This window comes from Python bivittatus, unplaced genomic scaffold (assembly GCF_059951505.1).
Source record: "Python bivittatus isolate LINGU-HERP-01145 unplaced genomic scaffold, Pbiv_v1 ctg000980_np1212, whole genome shotgun sequence".
NCBI classification, from domain to species: Eukaryota; Metazoa; Chordata; class Lepidosauria; order Squamata; family Pythonidae; genus Python; species Python bivittatus.
In genome coordinates, this window is record NW_028277125.1 from 39,824,122 (window position 1) to 39,843,378 (window position 19,257).

Genomic DNA, 19,257 nt, shown 5'->3' on the forward strand with positions numbered 1-19,257 from the left:
CTTACAACCAAACAATTGTAAGTCATACAGGGAGTCTAGAAAAGAGAGTAGTGAACACCAGATGCCCCAGAACTTACTTGTGAAATAAAAGCCCTGTGGCCTAATCTGTTTTCCCTCTCCCTCAGATTGCTTTGTTCATCCCATTTTTCTTTGTGTTTCTTTCTAGCAACAAGCCAATCTCATCCCTGGACTTAATCTCAATGCATTGGGCATCTTCTCAACAGGTTTATCCATGCTTCCCTCAGGAGCTGCAGCCCGTAGACCTGCTGTTACTGCTCCCTACAACCCTTTTGCTGTAAGTACACACACACGTCCACCTGTAGGTATACCCTGGAGTCCACAACATGGTTCCCAAGTTGCCAGTAGGTATGCAGACCTGTACCTTGAAGACTGCCAAGTGCCCTGCCCCTGGATGCATGCACACATACATACATTTAAAAATGCTCTAATCTAGCATGCTATAAAACAGACATCAGGCTCAGTATCATCTTTGTTTCCAGGAATTCAGAAGGGCCCCATAGGCAGTCCTAGAAAATGAAAATGATGGGCAGCTGCGCCTCAGTGCTTTATTTGGAAGGGTGCCTGTCTGCCCTGAAACCTCTCCTATAAGGAGTCTCAACTGCTGAGGCTGCTTGCTGATATCCTGGCCTGCATTCTTCTTTTTAGGAAGTAAGGGTTTTATTAGGCTTTCCCCCCTTTCTTTGGCTTTGTGTATGGACACATTTTAATGTGTGAGGAAAATGTCAGATTACAGGCTTTGTACTGTATACTGTATTTACACAATTGTAAAGATAGTATACAACAGCTGGAGAGAAACGGCAAGTTCAGTAGCAGCAACATAGAAGTAAGGTTTTCGTAGATGACAGTATTAGAGGCTCATCCCTCAGGTTGCTTTCAGTTTAGTGAAGGGGAACTTTCAAACGAGGATAAAACGCCTATATCCATATTTGTTGGCCATCCTTAGTGCCTCTCTTTGGAAACCAAGTATCACTGGGGAATTTTCCTTTTGTGACTGAGAGTCTTTTGAGTGTGGATTTATTTGTAGAAGAAGGTTTGCTGAATACTTGTTTATTTTGCATGAAGCTAATTTTGAAAATAAAACATATAAACTCTTCTTTATAGATCTGTCACAACATTTGTGGAAGAGGTGTATCCTTATTTGGTTACCAGTATACAATGCCATGCGAAGAAGTGTGACTTTCATTGTCCATTTCTGGTTCTCACATGTTCCTTTCTGGATCTTGTACTGGCCTTCAAACTATATGCAGGGAATGATCCAGTTGCTCAGTGGTAGAGCACATGCTTCATATGTGTAAGATTCCAGGGCATCCCCAGTGAAAAAGGGATCTCGGACAGATCTTGGAGAGCTACTGCTACCACTGATCTAGATGGGCCAGTGGTCTGATTCAGCATAAGACTGATTCATATGTTATTTAATTTTAAAATTCTTCAATACCAAAGTTCATTAAAAGATTATACAATGTTTCACAGTTAATGACAGTAATGGCTAAAATTACATAGAAAAGTCAATGAAGCAGTAAAGCAGTACAAATATGGAATTATAAAAATAAAGCTATATATGAAACAATAGAAGCCATTTAACAGACCCTAATCAACAGTTTATAAAAATCAGAACTACATAATCTTTTGGACGGTTTCAGGAATAAAATAGAAAGGAGATAGTACAGAGTTCTGGTGATGTTATTGAGGAAGCTCAGCTTGTGATAGGCCAGTCATATAAGATACAAAAAGACTTTTTTGCAAGATGGTAGAGGAATAGGAATGAGGGGTATTTGGGATTCTGTCCAATATCTTTCCAAAAACACTCTGGCACACACTTTCCTGGTACTTAAACCCTTAGCTTCTGGCCTGTCCCCACTGATTGTCACTTTCTTTCCTGCCATAGAGCCAAGCAGCGTACATTTCGGGCCTTAATGGAGCCTCGCTGACTGGCACATATCCCCATCTGCACTCCGTAAGTGCGTTACCGTCTTCTGTCTGGATGCCGCCCTTTCATGCACCTTGCTTTGTATCATGCCCGCCTTTTGCTTTGCAGGCTTTTAGGCTGCCTTCAGATGATTCTGCACTGGAGCAGTTTTCTAAACTTTGCTTCATTCAGTCCTATTAGTGAAGTGACCCAGCTGTGTGATAAAGCCACCAAGCAGATCTTCTCTGTCCTTGCATGTAGTATTTGCTTCACACATTTTGCTTACAGTGCTGGAAGTATCTACACCCACTGCAGCACCTTGTGTTCAGTGGGCACCTCACCAGTCAAGACCAGGTATAGAAGTGCAGTGGTCTCATAATAGCTTATGAATACAATTTGCCTCAGGACAGTTGCTAGCAAAGCACTATTTATCATGTCTCAGAAGCAGTTTGCCATACCACAAACATATAAAGCTGCCTTATACTGTCAGCTATTGGCCTTAATCAGTGTTACCTACTTCAATTGGCAGTGGCTCTCCAAGGTCGCTAAAAATTTTTATGAGACCCATTTTATTAATGGGCCATGGCAGGGATTGAAACTGGGACTTTCTGCATGTTATATTATGCACACCACTACTTTTTTATTTTTTATCGCTTTTTGATTAACAAAAGAAAAAAAAGAGAAAGAACAAACTACAAAGTAATAATATGGAGATACATACATGGTCAAAAAGTGGAGAAGAAGAAAAAAACACATGAAAAGTGTTTTAACAAAAAAGTGAAAGAAATACAACAAAGAGAAAAAAACATGCTAATATGTCATTTTGACAGTAAACAATTACAATTCTATATATACTTATCTAACTGAAATATTATTCAAGTAGATATATATTTCTAATACATTTATATGACTATCATGGGTTTTTTTTTCATCTACTGTATGTATAAATGAGTCCCATATTTCATTATACTTGTCCATAAAAAGTCTACATCTATAGGCAATCTGCTCGTAAGTAGCAAGTGCAATCAGGTCTTCAGTCCATTGAATAAATAGGGCCATACATGTATCTTTCCATATGCGCACTACTATGTGATTATGGCCCATCCCAGCTTGGCACTTCACAGGCAGAAGCTTTGCCACAACTGCAGAGATCAAGAGCTAAATCTCTGAGCTTCAGAAAGCTTCACTTGATATGATTGAGTTATTGCATAGAATTCATATCCATAATGCTAGCTTGATCCCTCTTGCTCTATAATGGAAGTGGACAATGTGTGTTCCTTCAGATTTTTTTGGAATTTTAATTCTCATCAGCTGTTACTATTGGCAGTGTTGGCTAAGACTGATGGGAATTGGAGGTCAGCAACAATCTGGAGGGCTGTTTATTACCTTTCCTTGCTAAATAAATCCATTGAAAGCTTTGCCAGTTCTTGAGAAATGACATTTAAGAATGGCAAATTTTCCCTTCCTGTCCTAGTTTTGTGCATTGCTATACCTTTCATCTTTAGTTCTGACAATCCTTGGGGGACATAAGATTAAGATAAAACTGCATACACTGATCTGGGAGTGGGGTTCTAAGACCACTGGTTGTATATTCAGTTCTTCATAAAGTTGTAGAGCTGTGAATTATCAGTCTTTCCACTGTGTGTGTGTGTGGGGGGGGGGATTTTTTTGCTTAATTACAGTTCAGTTCTTTTGTCCTAATGTAAACTAGAAAATTATTTTAGTGATTCTTTACAAGCTGACATCTCTGAATATGCATTTCTATTATAGAAGGAATTGGAATTCAAAGGATTTTCTCCAAACCAAGTGAAGGTATATAGGAAAAGTAGAGGAGCCAAGTCCTCACTGTCAGTGCTTGATGTTATCCTGCAGAACAGGGGTTCTTGACCTATGGTCCATGGGACAGATTCCAAGAGTCTGTAAACTTAGATGGGAAAAATTACAACTTCATTTTCACTAATCTCTGACTGAAATTTAGTTTTTCATTCCATAATGAATGTAGGTAATAATTTACCTCCAAAACTCTAGAACTCCAAAAATATTTGTTGACTTCACTAAATCTAACTATCTAAAATTGCTTGAATTATTCTTTAATATTTTGATATCTGAGCATAATTGGTTTTTGTTGTAAAGTAATTTATATCTATGTATTTTGTTTTATGCATTTAAATACATTTTCTGGGTTCTTTAAGTCCTGTTGATTTTAGTGGGTTTCAGATTGTTTCAGTAATTGCCTGGCAAAATACCTAGTATTCATAACTCTCAGTGACTGGAGAAAGTTATTATTATTTAAATTTGTATACCGCCTGATTCCCAATGACTCTGGGTGGTTCACAAGTAAATAACATTAAAAGGAATAATAATAATAATAATAATAATAATAATAATTATTATTATTATTATTATTATTATTATTATTATTTATTGCGCTTGTATGCCCCACTCCCAACGATTCTGGGTGGCTCACAGCAATCAACAAAGAAATTACAATAAAATCAGTAAAAGATAAAAGATGGCAAGTGCGATGAAGTAAGGGGTCTCACTGTCCCTCGCCGAAGGCCTGGGTGAAGAGCCAGGTCTTCACTGCTCTTCTCAACAACAGCATAGTGGAGCCATCTGGATCTTGGGGGGAACCTCATTCTAGAGGACAAGCACTGTGATAGAGAAGGGGCACTTCCAGGGTCCCGACATATGGCATTGTTTAATTGAAGGAACCTGGAGCAAGCCAGTCCTGCAAGATCAAATCAGCTGGTAAAATAATATAATAGACCAGAAGAAGGAATAAAAGATGGCAGTTGGAGAAGAACACAAACACACCCACACCCCAAAGGGGCCTCCAATCACCCTCACCAAAGGCCTGGGCAAGGAGTCAAGTCTTCAAGAGCCTTTGAAACACCAGGTTACCTGTTTTTTTTTTGGTCATGTATCTTTAGTGTTTGCTGCTTTCTTCCTGTGATTCCATTTTTCTGGGGTGGAGGTGAAAAGTATAGTCTTCGAATTTTAGCTCTCCAAGACGTGTGCTCAAGGGGGATCTCGATTATCTTTCTGTTGTGCTTAAGAGTAAACATAACTTCTGCACATGTGCAAGATTAAAGATGATGACTTACCAACAGTAAGAATGAATATTGTTTTACACATACCTACCCATAACAAGTCTTTAGTGGGATAAAGACAGATGTGGAAAAGGAAGCTATAAGCTGTTCAAAGCATAATGGTTTGAAAGAAACCACTAGAGGCTAGTCCCCTGTGTGAACCTCACAGGCACCAATGTACCCAGTGATATCTCCCTTGCTGCCCACCTGGCTCCTTGCCCCAGCTTTTTTTTTTTTTAAGGTTCTTTTCATTAAAATTAAATAAATGGGAAATTAACTTGCAGTCCCCTTTACTTCAAACCATTATACTTATGCTCACTATGAATTATGTGATGGTATGAAGAAGCTGTTTTAGGTTTATAGTTTCTGCTTTGTTTTTCATTAGTACTGCAAGATCCAACGGTTTGATCCAGATCCACAACTGCAGCTAAGAAAGTGGAAATAGTTTTGGAAAATGAAGCCTATTAGAACAAATGCCTCAGTCCCAGAATTTGTCACCTGAATCAGAACTAGATCTGCCTCATTCAAATCATTTGACATCCAAATCTTCTCTCTTACTTCAAGCTTTCTTAATTTGAGAAGCTTAATTTAAAGGGCAAAGAGGGCATTTTTGTTGTTGTTGTTAACCATTGAGAGTAGGAAAGTGAACTACAGGTAGCCCTTCCTTAGTGACTACAATTGAGACTGGCAACTCAGTCACCAAGTGACGCAGTTGCTAAGTGGAAAATCATGTGACTGATTGCGCTTATGATTCTACTTCAGCTTTTCTTTGCTTTACAGTGGCAAAAGGATACAACCCCAATCATCTGGGTGAGCCCAAATGGCAGGGAAGATTTCTGGAACTTGACTCACGAGGAATCCGGGTAAAAGGGCAAATCTAATAGCCCTTTTTCCCCACTCCCCCACCCTTTGGAATGGTTACCACTGGTGCTGGGATAATTAGCAAGAAGATAATTATTGTTCGTATTTACATTCATTGGAGAGGAAGGAATTAAAAGAGAATATGCAGACACACAATGGGGAATACACATTGAAATAAATGTGCTAGTGCTGGCTGTTTGTCTAGCATGCTTGCGGCTGCAATTCCCCACTTAGGAGGCCAACAAAAGCGGAAGGTGGGAAAGTGATTCACATCTTGTCAGTTACAGGCAGCAGCTGCCAGGTGGCTAATTAAAGTCACAGAACTGAGCTCGTTAACTTGCAGTTAGCACCTTTTGGAGAAGTACTGCACAGCGGGGGGAAGTGTTGCACGGTGGGGAAACGCAGCTCAGGAAGAGATAGCTTGTGTACACAATCTCTTCGCTCTGTGAGTGTGGGAAGAAAAAGGCACAGGACAACACATACTGACTGACTGCGATAGTGAACACGTGACAAAGACACTGTGAAGGTTGTAAATGCAGGCATTGGTTGCAAAGTTATTTTTCATCACCGTCGTAACTTCAAATGGTTGCTGCCCAAGACAGTTGATGAATGAGGTCTACGTACTGCAAATCTTCCAGTTTTTCAGTTGATCATCTTCTTCTTTCTCCTGCCCTATGGGTAAAAGCTAATGTGGTATTGTTTTATGTGGTTCAAGATGATTAAGATGGTCAGGAATATGTAATGTGAATTGGCTACCCTTTAATGAAGTACTATTCTGTTATAGTCTGTCAATAATTAGAATGGTAAAAGAGAGTTTAGTACATATTTATACATGAAATGATTCTAATATGTGTTAGGGAATAAGTGTAGAACCTTGTATAGTAGTAATTTAAAGAGTCATGAATGTATCGTGAGAGCCTGTTTCTTACAACATCCTATGTGCTGTGTGATTATTCATTGCAGTAACAGAAATTTGAATTATAGATAAAGGAATACAGGGACCATATTATACTCTTTTTCTCTTTTCTTCCCCTCACCTATGTGATTTCCTTCAGGGTGAAGTAGGGCTGAAGCTCAACTAAGCATTTGCTTTTTCTCCAGTAGTATTTGATATTAACAAGCTGGCTTTTCTTCCTCTTTTTCTCCATTTCTGCATGCAAGTCATTTCAAGTGTACAAGACAGCACACCTTGGGAGGCAAAGATCATCATCAACCCCATGTCTTCTCCCAAGATACATTGTGTCTCATTTTGTTATCCACAGTTGCCAGAGCAAGAGGTGGTGAATTTGTTCATCCCAACGCAGGCAGTAGGTGCCATTATTGGAAAAAAGGGTCAACACATTAAGCAGCTAGCAAGATTTGCAGGTGCTTCAATCAAGGTAAGATATGTGATTGGTACAATCACCTTCTTTGTATATTTCCCATCACAAGAAACAAAGTGCTGTAGAACTTGGGTCAAAAAGTGAGGGTACTGGACTAGGATTGGGGTTCAAATCCACCCTCAGCCAAGGAAGCTCCTGGGCAGTCGTTCTTCCTCAGCCTAACCTACCTCACAGGGTTGTTATTGTGGGGATAAAATGAAGATCCCCATGTAAGCTGTCTTCAGCACTGGAGAAAAGGCAGGATATAAACTAAAAAAAATAAAAATAATGAACTAGTTAAGGAATTTGTTGACCTTCAAATGTTGAAGAACTGCAACTTCTAGCATCCCCAGCCAGCATGACTAGTAATAGTAACTGGGAGTTGCAAAAACCCAGTTCAGTGCTGGTTTATAAAGAGGTGGGCAATCTTTGGGGAACAAGGACTGCATGAGGTACTGGGGCTACGTGTATGTGCCTGCAAGCACATTTCTCCTCTCTAAGAATATAAGAAAAAATTGTTCAGTTATATGAAATTACATTATACTGAAAACCTATCCAGTCCAGGATTATTTGTGATACTGTCATGAAGTTTGGAGCACTCAGCCACAAAAACTTTTCTGCAAACTTTTGTTTTTTGCTGTAACATAAACAAATTAAGAAACATTTTTTTCAGCAATGCAACTTTCTTTAAGTCAAGCAGTAATCACTTTAAACAACCAAATCTGCTGGTTTTTCCCATTCTACTGCCTTCTTGCAGCTTTTGTGATAAGCTGGTAATGAAACTGAGTTATGTATACCTTTTCAAGCATTTCATATTTAACTATTTCTCTACTGGCAAAGTAAAACTTCTGGTAAAGTCTACCTTTATATATGTATAGCTATTTCTACAAATCCTATCCCTTCTTAGAGTTAAGTAAGGACATTAATTACACTTGGCTGGCAATCTCTTAGGTGGGACTTGACCATCAGTTCTGCAACCTTCCCCCAGGCCTACTATACAAAGAAGACCAAATCACTTGCTCCATCTCTCCATTTCTTTGTGGTCTTTGGGCATTCCAGTAACAGCTTGTTGCCTTTTTCTTTCTTTCCAAAACACACACATATGCATACACACATACCTTTCTGCTAGATTGTAAGCAAGGTTGCTACAAAAGCAGGGAAGATTTACTTCATATACACCTCACACATCCTTCCTTCTTTGCACTCCTTCTAAGGTCAGTAGACTGCTGACAGTAGGCAGTATTGCAGCAAGAGAAGTAATTTTCTCCCAATAGCTGTCTCAATACAGTAGCACTTTCCAAAATCCTTTCAGTCAGTTGTTCAGTGGGCTTCCATATAGAGTATACTTACTATTCTGAGAAAGCTCCTTTACCAAAATTGATAGCAGTCCCAGGCAGCCCATGAAATAGCTGATTGGTAGACTGAACAATGGCAGCTAAGAATGACATGTAATCCACAGGTTAACTATCAGTTTTATACCTTACTGACACCAAAACATGAAACCCTTATTTTCATTCATTTTTATGAACTACAGTTGCTTCCTACCCATCCTTTGGGCAATGTAAATTACTGACCACTGCAAACAAAGATGCACCAGTGAATAAGGGAAAAGATTTGTGGGGAAAGAGAATTCCTCTCTGGAGAGGTAACTGCAGATCTTAGCTACAGACATCTCTTTAGAAGGCAGTCATTTTCTCCCAACATTCAAATGATGTAGGCTGATTTAGAAAAGACAGCTGGATGAGTATACAGGAAAGCAGGTATATTTGCGGAATGATTCATTATGAGAGACTGACTCAAGTTACTTCTGGAACTGTCTGATGAGTGTGCCTGACTTGCCCTACATTACATGAGCAAATCAGATTTGGGTAATGTTTAGCCAGTCAGAGCAATCTGTGAATGAATCACCATGAATTAGACTCCTGATATATTTAGGTTGTAGCCTATGATGCACCTAAACTACTGCTGAACATATCTGGTTATATCCTGTGTAGAACAATTGCTAATTTAGGAAGTAATTATGTTTTTAATAGGTTTCTCACTCTGAAGCTCATTCCTGTGGTGAAAATGGAGAAATTAGACATTCTCCTTAAGAAAGAATTGGAGGCTTGTGCTGAACTCAAAAAGGGTGGTGTCTTGATGTGAAATATTTTGCCCTCTGCAAAATGGTCTCTCTCCCATTTCATTGTTCTCTTAGGCTGACCACCTTCCACTGGCATTATTCGGATATGTAGGATTATAATTCCATCATCCCCCACAGTAATGGCTAGGATCTTAATTGCAGTCTAAAATATATAACTGTTGGGGAAAGCTGTCTTAGGTTAATTGCAGCAATATTTTATCACCAGTGAAGGAAGTATGGAACTTTTTTCCCCTTATTTTGAGCAAGAGGCTCCATCTTTGAAGGAAGGACTACTGTTTGTCATGCTGAGGCAGAATCTGTGTTGTTGAAAGTGAAGAACAGTTTTTCAGTTGCACTTCTTTTGTAGTTGAAATTGCTACCCAAAATCAAACACAACAAAAATTTGCATTTTTAAAAAACTAGATACAGTAAAGATTCCAGAGATGTATGCAAGAACCAGTCCACAGTTTTAGTAATAGCCAGTAAGCTTTCAGCGTAGTGGAATCCACAACAATGCGCTTTGAACTTGAGAGCTGCTTCATTAGTTCTTGTCATACATTGAGAGACATTGGAAGTCGAGGGAAAAATAAATCTGCTATACATTGTTGTGTTCTCTGTAATTTGCAGATTGCACCAGCTGAAAGTCCAGATGCCAGTGAGAGGATGGTTATCATTACAGGGCCTCCAGAAGCACAATTCAAGGTCAGTATTAATAAGCCTACTAGACAACCCTGTGACCCGTTGGGTCATCCTTTGAGAGGAAGATAGTGCAGTCTGATGTGACCAGAATTAACATTAAATTTTAAACTGACCGTATTTTTTTTACCCCAGTGCTGGACAGTCCCGTGATCTAAGAAGAGTATGTATTATAAATAGAAAAATAATTGTAGTGTCTTCAATAAAACTTCTGTAAAAAGTCAGTATTTACTTACCTAAACAGATAAACAGAATGACCATAGGCGGGCAAAAAAGCAGTGGGAGCGGGAGCAACTTCCAACTTCCTGCCAGCTTCCCAATTGACTTTGCTTGTGGGAAGCTGGCAGGGAATGTCAGAAATCACGATCACGTGACCACGGAGATGCTCCAACGGTCACAACTTTGTGAATAAAACTGGTCTGAACATTGTGGAAATTTCAATTCTGCAGGAGTAGTGGGTCCTGAATTTTTTACGCATTCTTTAATTTTAGGTACCTTGATTCAAAAATTGTTGTGGTATAATGCACCATTTGGGCTCACTTGAGGGTACAAACAAACAAGCAGATAAACCCGATGAGAGTTTTAATAGTATATAGAAGATATCATGAAAAGCAAGAAACTGCCTGCTTCTTTGTTACAGCTACTGAAATGATGCCGGCAGCAGCTGTTCAAGAGAAGAGGCATGACATACGTTAGCAAGACCAAGCAACTGGCCAGTTGTACTGCTGCTTACCCCATGGTTACAGGGATATGGACTTAGGCAATCCTCACAGCCATAGCTTTAAATACCATAAAAATAGTAGAAAAATAAAAAAGAGCACACCCACAGGCATGCAGAGTATCCAGATTAATGGCTCCACTCATTCTTTGCTCTTATTCACATGGTTTCTCCATTTTCAGAGAGTGCTTATTGTTTTGCATACAGTTTTTCATAAGTAAGTCCCACTGCTAAGTAAATCTCACTGTGTTTACTCAGATTATTCCAGGTATGTGTTCATTGGATTGCTACCTCAATCTCATAATGCTAGAAAGCGTTTCATTTTTTGCTGCAATTAGAACAAATACAAATTGTATGCCAGAAAAGGGGGAAAAATAGACCAATGGGATTATTTCAGTGTAAATATGAAAAAAAGCAATCACCTGCCATGGATTCAACATTGGTTGCAGCTCCAAGGAGAGAGATCTTCTTTTGGAAATCTGGAGTGCCTGCGCCATGTGTGAAAAGGCCCCAGGATGTAATTCCAGCCAACAACTTTTTTTCAAACTTTACAAACACACATAATTTCACTACCATTTAAGTTGCAAAATAGAACAGACATCTCAGTGCTTTTAAATTCTAGACGATATTGTTTCTTGTTATAAGCTGTTTGATGAAGGGACTATAATATTTCTAACTGATAAGAATAGAATAGCTGGTCTGTGTCCTGTTTTCTAAATATGACTGTTTTTTCTAAATCAAGCTGGTTTTTAGGAGCGACAAGTCCTCTTTTCCTTTGTTACTGCAGCTAAATTTGGTCTTGCACTCAGGCTGGGTGAACCCTGAACACAGGACCCAATACCCATTATGTTAAATAGGTTCAAGCTCTTTATCAGCTATCACTCAAAAACTCCATTGTTTTTCCATGAAATACAAAATGGGCACTTTGGATCATGAATATATATTACAAATTAGATTTCAATTTTTTTCTTCAAAGCTTTCTTTTGCTGATTGATGACCAAAATAAAGAGACTCCGTTGACCTATTTTCTATCTTAGGCCCAAGGACGGATATTTGGAAAACTGAAAGAAGAAAACTTTTTCAATCCAAAAGAAGAAGTGAAGCTTGAAGCCCACATCAAGGTGCCTTCTTCTGCAGCAGGTCGTGTGATAGGGAAAGGTGGGAAAACGGTAAGTGGGGCAACATCATACATTCAAGGAAAGTAGCTTTAAGCAAAAATTGCTCTTCGTTTGACATCCAAAGCAAATGGGATCCTCTGCACTTTGTTAGTTTGACTATATACATCATTAGAACTTTTTCTGTATACTTACTGTTATAGGTGAACGAACTACAGAACTTAACTAGTGCAGAAGTAATTGTACCACGTGACCAAACTCCTGATGAAAATGAAGAAGTCGTCGTCAAAATAATTGGTCACTTCTTTGCCAGTCAGGTGCAGTAGTACTACAAAATTATTTGTTCAATAAGTAGCTATTAGTCTTCAAACTGCTATTTGGAAGTTATGGAAATGCATACTCCCAGGTTTAGGTGCATGCAGTCAGAAAGGTGGAAGCAGCCATGCCCATCTCCATCAATATCCTCTACCCCACTCTTGAAAATGCTACACAGACACTTCTGCTAATTGCAATTGGCTATTCCCTTTGGAAACTTTGTTCCATCATGTTCATACAGTTCTTCATACATTGCCTTTTGTTCTGCATTTATTCCTGAAAAGTAGTTACATATATACTGCTTCTCATTTACAAAAAAATAATAATAATAATCCCAAAATAGTTTGCAAATACGGATGGTTTACGTTGATGTTTAGGGAAGTAGCTTGAGAATAAACTTCTCAGTAAGGCATTTGTAATTCTCCAGCCCTTTAAATAATGTTTCAAGTCTAAACTAAAAAATGGCAGGAATCTTGCAAGATTCTCAAATGTGATTGTGTCAGCGTTTTCCTAACACAGCACATAGGCCATCCATTGTTTTACGGCTTTCAAGAGGAGGAGGACTCATATACGCATCCTAATCAATTATATAGAGACAGCTTTCCATTTTCCTCCTTTTTTAAACCAACAAGTACTCTGTCTTTCTCCCTACTACAGACCGCACAGCGCAAGATCAGGGAAATTGTCCAGCAGGTGAAACAGCAGGAACAGAAACATCCACAAGGCACCCCAGCCTCACAACGCAGCAAATGAGGCTCCAGGGTGCTGGCCAGCAACAACTGATGAATGTAGCCCTTCCAACACCTGATAGAATCACCGGACCAGGGAGCAAACCAAAGACTATCTGAAGGCATTCAAGTCTGCCCAAGAGGCTGGGCTCTACAGAGAACATCCAGTACACAGGGAATGGGAAGGGATGGGCTTCAGCCAGCAGGAACTGCCTCTCTCACCCCATAGTCTCCATGGAGTCTCTCTAACAGTACAACGCTATCCCTTTAGTTGGACTAACATAGGCAGAAATTTTGCAAAATCTTTTCTGTACATGTATGTACATACTAGGAAAGCAGTTTTTACACAGTGCATGAGCTGCTGCACCAGATAGCATTAATATATTTTAGAATTAATCTAGCTAACTAAACTAACTCCAGTCTTTAATTTTTTTAACAATTACATTTCATTTTTTAGAAAAAGCCAGCTTTTCTAGACTAAAATGAAAAGGCTAGTCCATTATGGATTACTAACAGAAAGTAGGATGGGAACGTAGGATAGCCAGAGCTAAATTTAAGTGAGACTCAAAAGTGAACAATACTTTGAAGGACTTCAGGAGGATATTGGTAGCAGCACACCATCATAGATTGCCTGTAAGTGCCAACAGAAGGGATACCGTCTTGTTAGCAGAGGAATCTCTATGCATTTCTTTCTCCAGCTCATGTGATCTTCTCTTTGCTTCACAGATCTCAAACTGGTTTTTGCATACAGTCTCTCATTTTGTACCAGAGAGTGCAATCCTCCAAATACATGCATTATGGGGATGGATGGATGGATGGATGGTGTGTGTGCGCACGCACACACACCCACACATATAAAGCCACAATTTCCATCTGCTTATCAAAATGCCAAGCTTTAGTTTTATCTAGGTTTCCTGAAAGGGTGGGGGAGGGAAAAAACTTTTACCCTGCTACAGGAAAATAGAGCACACTTGGTACTTTTTGCATGCAGAATGCTGCCACCAATACTTTGGGAAATGGATTTTTAAAATGGGATTGACAAGAGGGTGTTGGCCCAGGGCATGAAAATTGCAACTTTTTTCAAAAAAGAAAAGAAACAAACTACCTCAGGTGTTTTCATACCTCAGCACCTTGCTCTTGTGTGTCCCTTTTTGAGATTTTGTATGCCTTGTAAAACTGAGAGTTGGAGCATTTTTTATTTTTTTAATAAAAATGAGTTGGAAATAAATTTAGACAAAAGACAGCTGCCAGGTGGAAGAAAGCATCATTCTGTATGATGATTATTCTGTATTATTCTTCTGCTAGATGAGAGTCAATAACCTTCAAACATAGTAATAATAAAAGGTAGAAGTGCAAGAGACACTGGAGCAGAACTCCTGAGTTTGACAGGTGAAACACACTATTAGAGTTTTTCTGTGCTAACGGATGTTATACTGGTTCTGTGAACATACCATTGTACCAACAGACTGCAATGCCAGTTTTCTCTACTTCAAACAGTGTTCTGTGGAAAACAAACAAAAAAAACCCAAAATATATCCAGCTAACAAGACCTGACCTCTGTAGTTTTATTTAACTACAAAGTTGGAAAATAGGTGGGGTGCAAGCCTTCCTCTCTCTAATCTGTCTTCCCTTGTTTTTAATTAGAGGATTCTTGTGCAGTCTTGTGAGGTCAATGGGTGGAACAGAAACAAAGATGTGTTTTGTACAAGTACCTGGTTTCAGATTAATTTATATTACAGTGGCATCATAGAACCAGATGGAAATGCCATTTCAGCCATAAAGCCAACCTACTCAGTGCAACAATCCAGTCTGAAGGATCCCTCACAGATTACTATGTCCAGCCACTGTCTGAAGACGTACACTGAAGGGGGTCTTGTTACTAAGATGCCACTACTATGGGCTTCAAAAGCACGTTCCAGTTGTTTTTCATCTTAATTTTCAGGGGACGTTTAACAAAGCTGTTTACAAGTAAAATGGAAGACAGGACTAAACCAAGATGACCTGATAATCTAAAATATTTTGTGTGAGTGTGTGTATTTGGCTATTTACTGTGATAGGAAAAAAAATAACATTTTCTAAGATAAAGTTTACAGAGAGGTTAATACCTTACAGCAGAGGTTCTCAACAGTTGGTCAGGACTCTTGGGGATCATAGCCAATTTAGGTCATAGTTGCTTTTAGAATCTGATCAGGCTTGTGAAAGCAAAGTGAGAGCGTTGTTAAAACTTGCCCCGGGCTTTGTGAAGCTACAAGTGGGCAGCTGCAGTACCACAAAATTGGAGGAGAACTGTGATATATAGAATAAAATGTAATTATTCAAAGTAAGCAATGAATTTTTTTATGCCCAACTGTAATCACAGTGAATCCATTTTATTCATGGGAGGTCACGTGTGTTCATTTATCATTTTAGTGGGCTGTGGTACTACAAAGTTTGAGAGCCATTGTTTTATGGAATTAACTGGGTATTTTGAAGCATACTCTTTTTGCTTTGTAGAATTAAACTTGCTCTTGCTAACAGCTTCTTGTAAGTGAAGCAGAGCCAAAAATTAATAATTCTCCATTGGTTCATCCCCAAATCTCCTTGTCCTGGCTCTAAGACAGACCCTTACCTTTACAAAGGACATATTCTCACATTGGAGCCTCCAACTTATTGCTTGCTTGCTTGCCTGCCTGTTGCTGCTGAGACAGGCTAAAGGCCGCCTGCACATTCTGCCCTGTAGAGCCACCTGAGAAGGGACAACCTGCTGGGTTCCAATTGGCTTGCTGGAAGATTGCCCTCTCCCATCCAGCCACAGGATTGTGTCTTTCTAGCTCTTTATGCTTTCACTGAAAAGACCCTCACTTAGAAACCCAAGGTCTTAGAAATAATTATCTCATTGAAGACCTTCAATACTCTATATTCCACCCCCTCCCCATTTAATTGTCCTGAATTTAATCCAGTTTTCTTCCTTGAAATTGCCCAGTGTAGAACACAAAGGGGATTCTTTCAAGCTGCTGCTCAAAGCTAGAAATACCCCTTTACCCAAGAGTTTGTGGAATTCTGACTTCTGAATATACAAAGGCTTGAGCTGCATGGGTGTAACTTCTGCCTCCTCACCCCCAACAAAAGTAGCCACCTCACCTAATCTGCATCTTTGCTGGCTGGTCAGTGAGTCCTCAAAGGACAAGAGGCCAAAGATGATCATGAATTTGGATGGGCAACAGTGGGCCCAATTCCTGTCTCAAGGTGACCAGCTTTCCCCCTGCTACGAAGTGTTTACTGGTCTACAAATGGAAATGCTGCTAATGTAGAGAATACAAGGAGGAGAGAAGGGGAGGCCTGTCTTCTCATCCAGCCAAGTGAATCTTTTGCCTTCCCTACTGTCCAAGCTTATAGGGAAGAGAAGGTGCAGCAAAGGATAGAGAAGGAAGGAAGGTGAAGGATCTGCACTGTATCAGCAACAAGAGACAGGTAGTGGAGAAGGACAAGAATCTCCTTCCCTGCTCTTCTGTCAGTTCAGGGGTTAACTGCTACCTACATGTAGGGCAGCTACTCTTCTGGCATTCGTCCTGAGGCATGATAAGAGGGTTACAGTGGTGGCAATGATTTTTGACATCAACACACTTTCCTCCCATTGGGCTGTGTGAATATAGTAAGCCCTTTCACAATAAATGACAATGCTGTTAAATTTCTCCTTGTGCAGGAGCACAACTTTGGAACTATGCTTACTAGCAATGCCATCAAGTTATTCCCAAATATCTAGATTATGTATAATTTACACTGTTAAAACCAATAGTTAAGCTATACTGGAAGAGCTGGCACAATTCAGCCCTGATCAGCCAATGCTAATCACTCCAGTGGAACTTATTTCCAGAGAGAGTGACAGATGACTGCAGCCAAGGAATGACTCCTCTAAATAGCTTTAGTGGACTTAAAGATCAATGCATAATTGATTATATGTAGAGACAGAGAGGCTTAGGTTGTTTAATATAACTTACATTCATATATCTTTACCAATAGCCACAAGCCATCACTGATTCCATTCCTGATGTATTCTACAGTAAAAGACTGACTTCTGCCCGGGACATAGCTGCTTTACTTTATAATAAAAGTACCTCCTGTAAACACACATCTGCATTGTCACATCTCTGTTTAACAGTTAGGAATCCAATGTTAACAGCACTTGCTGATTGTCCACTGTATTGTATAATAAGGCAAGTGAGGTGAAATACCATGTATAGAATAATAGAACAACTGAGGAACTGTGATGGTACTTTGCAAAACAATGCATAGCAGCAATAATTACTGTACTATTTTTTGCAAAAATTTTGCTGTGATCAGGCTCTGAAAATAAGCCTGAATAATGGGGCACCAAAACTGTACGTGTTACAGCATAATTTCATGATAAGCTGTTTGTTACAAGAAAGCTTCCTTTTTTTGTGGCATGGGAATTTGTGTTTTTCTCTGCCTCAGCTCTAAAGTGAGCAGCACAAACTTGTGCGTAACCTCCTGTATAGAAGTGTATTAGAAGGCAGATAATAGGCTTTTAGCATGTACTGAACTCAAACCACAAGCCATTAATATTTAGTCTAAAAAGCTTGATAGTAATGAAGACATTAAGATAGCCATTGTGAAACACAAAATCATTTGTTTTGCTACTCCTCACATTCTATTACATTGCAGCATATAATAGCACAATTGAAAATATTTCAGTTCTGCCATACACAAATTATTTTAATCTAATTCCTTCACTACCACCTCAAACTCTCTAAACAGAGGAAGCAATGAAAGTCACATCAATTTAAATCAGATTTACTAGATATTTATTTCCATTTTAGTTAAACTATCTTGGAATTCCAACACACGTCCAATACATACAAGAATACAAATAAATAGTCTCATACAACACTGTAATTTTTAAATAAAGACTAATTCCCACCTAGGGCTTTTACTAAGGATTTGTTACAAATCAAAGGGAATTTTCCATTTTTCAGTATCACTAAGATCCAGTTTTATGAAAATATAGCCTCAGAGACATACTATGGGTTCACACACTTCTTTCATTGCCTTACAAAATACAGTCTCCCCAACCAGAGTTTTCCAAATCAAATGCCCTGACAGAAGTATGCAATAAAACTTCAGAAATAAAGCTCATGGCATGCTTTTTGCTTGGAATCAAAGGGTGAGTCCAAATTGTATTTTGCTTTGAGTAGACCAGTTAAAATTCATGGGATAAATCATCTACAACTACAACTGCGTTACTTATAAGCAGTACTAAGTTTGAATCCAGATCAGGGCACTGAAACCATAGACAACCTGCCACTTTTTGGAAAATGGCAATATATATTTCTTCATGTCACATAGGTCACTATTCATCCGAAACTCAGCATCAGCCCACTTAAAAACATTCTTCCATCTGTAATAAGCAAACTCTGCCAGATTCCTGCCTTCCTCCATACTTTTTCTCCTTGGAAGGAGAGCTTCAAGAACCAAGAGCTGCTACTATACTGCTGGATAAATCCCTCCTCTGAAATGGAGCTCAGCCAAGAGGGTACTTTGAACCTTTGCCTTTAGATGGGTACAGTACAAGTCAACTGCATAATCAGATGATGTTCTATGCACGTAGGCCCATAACAAAGGTCTGGCATCATAGCAGCTGCTGATGAAGAATCTCCCATACCATTTTTTTTCGATAATAAGGCATATGAAACTGCAAAAAGAAAACTGTCTTAACATATTTGATACTTCCATTTAGCAAACATGCTATCATCTTTATTTTATTTTTATTTTCCTAGATAATAAATGTTCTCTCAGTAACTGACAAAGCATACATGCACATAAAAGCCAGAATAAAATAAACATTAAAAACAAGAATCCCCCAGCCCAGGATATAGAATACAAAAGACAATAGCTATTGGACACAAACCAATAAAGTTCTATTTCTATAAATCCTTGTGTCTAAATTGTTAAATACCTAGAAGAAGAGAAATTATTTGACTAGCATGAGAAATATGGGCACTAAGCAAGGCTACTTTGGAGAGTGCATTCATAGAATGCATGATCAGCTTAGAAAGCTCTCTTTAATTTTCATTCAGTCTAGGTAGGTACTAGGGAAGAGACAGTCGTTTAAATATTGGCCTCAAGTCAGTATCTAAATATCTAAAAGTCAAAGCCAACATTTGTATTGGGCTGGGAAAGACTATAAGCCAGTGCGCAACTATTAAGGTACTATTATTGCGTGACTGTATCAGTCAATACCTGTTAGAAAGGTAGAGCTCTCTGCTGGTCTCTGAAGATCCCAAACTCTTTTCAAGAGGTAACCCTTGCATACAAAATCAGAACA

General features: G+C 39.0%; 2 protein-coding genes across 8 annotated transcripts in view; one reads left to right on the forward strand and one right to left on the reverse strand.

Moving 5' to 3' along the window:
- IGF2BP2 (insulin like growth factor 2 mRNA binding protein 2) overlaps window positions 1-15,259 on the forward strand; it is a 78,114-nt gene extending 62,855 nt beyond the window's left edge. For 5 of the 6 annotated variants that reach the window (XM_088132419.1, XM_088132421.1, XM_088132422.1 and 2 more), the window contains 7 exons: window positions 167-295; window positions 1,907-1,975; window positions 7,143-7,259; window positions 9,991-10,065; window positions 11,815-11,946; window positions 12,096-12,209; window positions 12,865-15,259. In XM_088132419.1, the coding sequence (XP_087988545.1) occupies window positions 167-295; window positions 1,907-1,975; window positions 7,143-7,259; window positions 9,991-10,065; window positions 11,815-11,946; window positions 12,096-12,209; window positions 12,865-12,960 (732 nt within the window). In that variant the 3' untranslated portion in view covers window positions 12,961-15,259. The remainder of the gene's footprint in view (window positions 1-166; window positions 296-1,906; window positions 1,976-7,142; window positions 7,260-9,990; window positions 10,066-11,814; window positions 11,947-12,095; window positions 12,210-12,864) is intronic. The other variant, XM_007420633.4, reaches the window with a different exon arrangement.
- A 2,461-nt stretch (window positions 15,260-17,720) lies between these two features.
- SENP2 (SUMO specific peptidase 2) overlaps window positions 17,721-19,257 on the reverse strand; it is a 28,226-nt gene continuing 26,689 nt past the window's right edge. For both annotated transcript variants that reach the window (XM_007420632.4, XM_088132424.1), the window contains exon 17: window positions 17,721-18,624. In XM_007420632.4, coding sequence (XP_007420694.1) covers window positions 18,562-18,624 — 63 coding nt within the window. In that variant the 3' untranslated portion in view covers window positions 17,721-18,561. The remainder of the gene's footprint in view (window positions 18,625-19,257) is intronic.